Source organism: Mus caroli, chromosome 2 (genome assembly GCF_900094665.2).
Source record: "Mus caroli chromosome 2, CAROLI_EIJ_v1.1, whole genome shotgun sequence".
Classification (NCBI taxonomy): Eukaryota; Metazoa; Chordata; class Mammalia; order Rodentia; family Muridae; genus Mus; species Mus caroli.
In genome coordinates this window covers 145,003,615-145,010,544 of record NC_034571.1, presented here as the reverse complement: position 1 = coordinate 145,010,544, position 6,930 = coordinate 145,003,615, and the positions used below count along the sequence as shown (strand labels likewise).

General features: G+C 46.8%; 1 protein-coding gene across 2 annotated transcripts in view; it reads right to left on the bottom strand.

Annotated features, from left to right (window-relative positions):
* The window catches only part of Hck (HCK proto-oncogene, Src family tyrosine kinase), a 43,257-nt gene that overhangs the window by 25,871 nt on the left and 10,456 nt on the right, over nucleotides 1–6,930 (bottom strand). For both annotated transcript variants that reach the window (XM_021181500.1, XM_029474708.1), the window contains exon 2: nucleotides 1,151–1,268. In XM_021181500.1, coding sequence (XP_021037159.1) covers nucleotides 1,151–1,268 — 118 coding nt within the window. The remainder of the gene's footprint in view (nucleotides 1–1,150; nucleotides 1,269–6,930) is intronic.

Here is a 6,930-nt window from a genome sequence, read left to right as displayed (position 1 = left end):
CCCTCCCTCCCTCCCTCCCTCCCTTCCCCTCACTTTATTCTTTCCTTTTTTACACATGAGTTCTGGAGATGGTTCTTATGCTTGTGTGGAAAGCAGTGTATTGACTGAGCTACCTCTTCCCTTCAGGCATCACACCTTCTTCTATTGACTGTTCTCACTGATGCTCCCACCGCCACTATGGTGGTCCACATAGGCACAAGCATTTGAACACTTGGCTCCCAAACTGATGGCCCAGTTTGGGAGGCTTAGGAAGTGTGGCCTTGCTAATGGAGCATGCCATTGTGGGTGGGAGCTGGGTTTTGAGAGTTAAAAGATTCATACTGCTTCTGGTTCCTTCTCTATGGCTCGAGTGAGATGTTAGAGCTCAGATGCTGCTGCCCCGGCTGCCATGGCTGCCAGCGACTGCCTCTACTCCACCATCATGGACTCTAACCCTCTGGACCCATGAGCCTAAATAAACTCCTTCTACAAGTTACCCTGGTCCTGGCATTTTATCACAGTAAAAAAAAAAAAAAGTAACCAAAATAGTCACTATTGATTTTTTTGTTTTGTTTTGCATGCATATGATGTATGTTTATATGTGTTCACATGTGTGTGGATGCACATCTGTGCACAGGTATGTGTCTACATGGGTATATACATGTGTGGAGCCCCCGAAGTTAATGTCTTCCTTCATCACTTTCTGTCTTACATATTGAGGTAGGATGTCTCACTTTCTGGCCAGCTTACTCTGGAGATGCTGCTGTGTCTCTGCCTCTGCATGCTGGGATTATAGGCCCTGCTGGGGATTCAAACTCTGGCCCTCACCCTTGAGCAATAGTTCTTTATCTACTGAGCCATCCCTCAGCCTCCCTGCTGCTCTCCTTGCTCGATTGCTGTTGCAGGGCAGATGGACAGCCATGCTATCTCTGTCATCATGGATCTGCTTGCATGCTGCTGCAGTGCTGCAGGGCCCAGGCTGAAGGAACACAAGGAACACACTCATTTGACTGAGAGGCGGAGCCCAGGGCCAGGATACGGCCACCAGGTAAGAAGTAGCTTCCATGCCTGGGGAAAGCATCCTAGAGGTAGGCGGCTTGTGGGTGTCATCTCATTTGGGGAAGAAAGGGCTTAAAGTCCCTGTGGCAGCTCTCTGGGATGCCACACTCACCAGCTTGCTGGAGGACGTGGGATCTGGCACATACACAGGGCCCTTCTGATTGGCACTTGGCTCTGTTTTTGAGGCCTTGCTTCCATCTCGGAGGAACCTGGACTTCACGCATCCCATCCTGTAGCCAACAGAGGGAAGACAGAGGAGCTGAGGCTGGAAAGAGCCCGGCAGGTGTCTTCACATTCCCACCCTGCCTGACAGCCTTGAGTGAAAGTACTTGGGTCCTCAGCTTCTCCCTGGCTCTTCGGCCACGGTGCTTAGCCAGAGCCCACATGGAATCCAAGAACCAGCAGGATAGGGAATCTATGAAAGGAAACTGTGAGAATAATGAAAATGGCACGATGGATCTGTGGAGCAGTGTGGGTGGTGGATGCTGTTGGCCTTAGGTCAGGAAATAGCTGATTCCTGGCCCCTGTACCCCACTGCACCTCATTTATCGTTCTCACCTAACAAGCTCCCTACTGCAGAGCACTCCAAGCCAGTGGCAATGGGGAACACTCAGCACAGCCTCTGGATGGCACTCCAGCACCGAGAGGAGCATGATACAAGATAATACTGCACTGTCATCATGTGTCCCAACAATGAAGATGAATGGCTCCAATAATCCAGAATAATAACTGGGCATCATCTTCCTCCATCCCTCCATCCTTCCTCCTTCCCATCCCTCCTTCCTTTCCTCTTCTTTCTAGTGGGTTTATCTGGTCACTCATTCATTCATTCATTCATTCATTCATTCATTCATTTGTTCATTCAAGTTGCATTGCTAGCTGACAGCTTTCTTAACCCTTTGAATGGTGGAAAAACAGGGGATTGTTAAGTCAATACTTTCCAGAGGTTTATATCTCTTAGCCACTGAATTTAGCAATGCAAGAGGACTCTGGAAGCAGGCCATGGACCTTATGGGAGATTGCTGTGATTGTCCAGCCACGGGTGACAGCAGTTCTGGGGCCTGAGGGGCTAGAACCCCATCTTTTGGGAGTATATCACTCAGACATTGCTGCCGTATTAATTTAAGAGGAAACACATTCACCTGTTTGTTTTGAGCCAGTCTTGCTATGTGGCCCAGGCTAGCTTCAAACTCACATTTGTCATGCTTTAGCCTCCTAGTGGCAGGATTGCCACTGTGTGTCATCACACCCAGGTGCTGACCTAGTAACTGGAGTCTAAACTCAACTGTCGGGAGCTAAGGGCACAGCTCAATGGGAGAGGGGCAACTTAGCCTGCCTGAGATCCTGGAACTGAGACCCAGACTGGGCTGGATCCCCAGCACGGCGTACACAAAAACTTCACTATAAAAATGGCTAAAGTGTTTCTTTTCTCTATGTGGGCCCATGTGTTTGCTGAGAAAGTGGGCTGCAAGCTCCTCTAGGAGGAAGTGCTGGCTTACCCAGGGCTGCACAGTCAGTTCTGAGTTGTTGAGAACTTGGTTCCGTTATGACCATAGCCCCTGAACACACTGCATCGCATCTGACCGCGGAAGCGAAGAAGGCCGAGGCCTGGACAGTACTTGTATGGGAAAGCTCAGTTATACTTAAGTTGTGAGAGCCTGGACTACGGGAGACTCCAATCTCAAAACAAAAGAAAAAGACCAACATGATTTCTTGTATTTACCAGTATTTGTCTATCCTGGGAAAGGCTTCCTGGAAGGATGCATCGTTAATTTGAAATTTGACCACCATGGATCAACTGCTTTCTCATTTAAACCTGAAATCAGCATCTATGATTTGTGACAGAAAGTTCTAGAAAATTCAGTAGCATCTGTGTGTGTGTGTTTACACTGCGCCAGATCACAGAACATTTGGTACCCATGCTTTGATCCGATAGAGGAACTTGCTGTGTGAGGCAGGGCAGCTCCGTCCCCCTGCTTGGGCAGTGACAGATGCAGCTGTGAGCATGCAGCAAAGAAGCCCTAGGTGCCAATCATAGAATGCATATTAAGTAAGCATCATTTACATGACTGATTTACATATTCATGAAGACCTAACTCCAGACCCCTCTCAGGAAGGATGGTGAGTGGGTCCTCTTTTCTCTCTCTCTCTCTCTCTTCCTTTCCTGGTGCTGTGGATGGAAACCAGGACAGCATGAATGTCCAGCAAGAACCCTACCACTGAGCTATGTCCCCAGCCTGAATGGGGGGGGTGCTTTGTCTCACGGGCTGGGGGTTGTCTAAGGGAGCTGAGAGAAGTGAAAGTGTGGGCCCAGGAGCCCCACAGAAACTTCAGCCCTAATATTTCCATTTATGAGCAGATGTGTCACCAGGTGGGGGTGCGTGGTGGGAGGTGTGACTCAGTGGCATGGCACTTGCTCGGCAGCAAGGGACCTTGGGTTCAAGCCGCATCCCCTAAAAGATAGGAAAGAAGCTGTGGCAGAGAGGCAGGGTAGTCTGAAGTTCCTTGGACTCAGAGCTTCGGCCACTATGCACAGCGGGAATGTTTGAAACAGCAGATTCCCATCACTTTGGAGCAGGCATCTATGTGCCCTGCCATGGCTTGCATGCAGGGGTTTCAGAGGACAACCGTGTCTGCTGACCTTCCCCTTCCACTGTGTTTTGAAACAGGTCCCTGTGAAGGAGAATTCCTGGAAAGGAACTGTGTCTGCAAAGCCTGATGGACTGATAACATCTCCGATGTAGAAAGGCTACAATGTTGCAGGTCCAGAGCCTAATTGCAGGTGATCTTGACTCTCCCAGACAGCCATTCCTTGGCCACCTATAAAATTCAGTGGCTAAGAGATATACACCTTCTGGAAAGTATTGACTTAATAAGCCCCTATTTTTCCACCATTGAAAGGGTTAAGAAAGCTGTCAGCTAGCATCTGAAGCCCATAGCAGAGATTCTCCCACTTTGCTGTAGCCACCTAACTCACGAGCCCACTGATGATTTTGAAAAGCGTCATGATTCATAATTCTCTTTGTCTTGTTACTATAAAAACTTCATGAGACTACGTCCATGTTGGAACATGGAATTTGGGGTGACCTAAATCTGCATTCCTGACTATGGCTCTCAGCTCCAGAATAAACTCTGATTGCTTCGTGTCCATTGTCTCTGGTTCACCCTCTGCCTGTGGCAGGCTAGCTGACCTGAGAGCTTTTGGTGACTCATTCTCCTGCCTCCACCTCCCATTCTTCCATGAATGGTGGATTAAACACCCGTGCAGCTGTGTCTAGCTTTATGTAGTTCTGTGGATCCAAACAGGTTGTCAGGCTTGCTGGTGAGCACTTTACTGCTGAGCCATCTTCCAGTGACTGGTCACCTAAACAGACCTCATATGGCTTTTGCTCCTTGGATCAAGTTGAGAAGTGAAATTCAAACACACAGAATCACATCTCAAAGCCACACATAGAGAGACTCCATTGTTAGAGATAGTTAGATTGGTGATGGCCTGGAGCAGGAGGGGCGGAGGGAGTTTTATTGAACGGAGGCTTCTTGAGTTTTAGAAGATGATGGAGGATATTAAGGTGGATGATGATAATGGTGGCACATTATGAATGTATTTAAATGCCACTGAGCTACACACTTAAAATGGTTACGGTGAGAGACTTCATGTCAAACGCATTTACTACAACCGGCTTCTATGTTACTTATATCCTTTCTCTTTCCTCCTCCTTCCTCCCTGTAGGCCTCCTCCTCCCTCCCTCACACACACACACACACACACACACACACCCCATACATGTATATGCAAATTTATATCTAGGTTCTGCTTTTGATAGAAAAATGGTATTTGTCTTCCCAAGCCCAGCTTATTCTACCTATTCTAATGGGCTTCAGTCTCACTCTCTTTTCTTAAAACTGCATAATTTTATTCTTCTTTACAGACGAGTAGTGCTCCATTCTGTATATGTATCTCACTTTCTTTATCCATTCAGCTGCTGATAGATCTCTAGGCTGGTTCCACTTGCTGGCCATGGCGACTAGTGCAGCAATAAACAAGGCTGTGCAGCTGTGTTGGCTTCCAACCCTTCGGGTATATACCCGGACGCGGGACAGCTGGGTCACATGGTAGCTCTAGCTTTAGGGTTTGGAGGAACCTTCATATTGACTTCCATGGTGGCTACACTTAGCCACACCCATCAGCATCGACTTTCCCCACGGCCTCACTGGCATTTGTCACTGTCCCTTTGCTTTTTGTTTAAGACAAAGGCTCACTATGTAGCCCAGGCTAGCCTAAAACTCACGACAATTCCCCTGCCTCAGCCTCATTGGTTTTCTTGATGATAGCCATTCTGAATGGGTGAGATAAAAGTACAACATAGCTTTAATGTGTAGTTCCCTGTTAGCTAAAGGTGTTGAACATTTGTTTCAAATGATATTGACCATGTATTTCTTTCTTTGAGAACTCTGGCATATTCAGTTCATATCCTATATATTGATTGGATGACTTGGCTTCTTGTCATTTAGCTCTTGCAGTTTTTAATATTGTCATTATTAATCACTTCTCTGACTTGTAGCTAGAAAGTATCCTTTTCCATTCCACAGACTGCAGAGCTTTTAATCTCACACAAGCTCATTCATAACTCTTGGAGTCCTTTGCAGGAAGCCCCTCGCCTGGGCCTCGCCTGTGCTTTTCCCGGCAGGTTCGAGTCTTACATGAAGGCCGAGTTGATTTTGTACAGAGTGAGATGCATGGATCGAGTTCCCTCCTTTTACACGTTTATCAACAGCTACTTTCTGCATTAACCATCATGCCTTGCACAAAGAAACTTTTCTGATAAGACCTGAGAGTGGCACTCATCTTGGTTCGATGTTTATTGGTAAAACAGCAGTAGTATGTTCACACTTGGGACCAATGAGCTCCCCCAGCTGTGGGTTCTTGGGCAGATCAAAAACAAAAACAAAATAAAAAACGAAACTAGACACCATTGGTTCCCTTCTGCAGAGCAGGCCTTGAATCCAATCATAAAGTTCTTGGCTATGTCTCTGCCTTTACTATTACATCTATGGTTATTACTGTCCCTCAGACCCTGAAATACAGATGTCGAATTCTCTCACTCACATGTGGGTCTTATCTCTGAATCCTTAGGTTTGTGTGTTTAACCTGAAGTAAAACCCGGGAAACTAGAAATTGCTCACTGATGGGAAGGAGGAAAGGTTTTTTGTTTTTTGTTTTGTTTTCCTATTTCTGTGAAGGACGCCTTTGGGGTTTTTAAGGGGGATTATACTGATTTAGTTTTCAACAAGTTCATTATTCAGATATAGAAAATCTACTGATTTTCAATGTTGACCTTTTAGCCTGCTACTTAGCTGGAAGCATTTATTAGGGCTAAGGGTTTTCTGGTAGAATCTGTAGAGGCTTTTAGGTGTAGGATCATAAACCAACAGCTTACGACCTGGCACTTGAGAGACTGAGGTAGGAGGAACAACATGAGTTCGAGGCTAACCTGAGCTACATAGAGAGTTCAAGGCCAGCCTGCCACCACAGAGATATCCTGGTTCAGAAAATGCACAAAATGAACCAAAGCACAACAAACAAACAAACAAACAAACAAACAAACAAACAAACCACTCCAGGACTACAGATCATGGGTGACTTCAGACGGGGGTGATCTGACTTCTTCCTTTTCTATTTGTGTTCCTTTTTCTTGTCTTGTTGCTCTGGATAAGACTTCAAGCGCTACACTGAATAAGAGTGGCCAGAGGCCGGGCAGTGGTGGCGCACGCCTTTAATCCTAGCACTTGAGAGGCAGAGGCAGAGGCAGGTGGATTTCTGAGTTCAAGGCCAGCCTGGTCTACAGAGTGAGTTCCAGGACAGCCAGGACTACACAGAGAAACCCTGTCTCG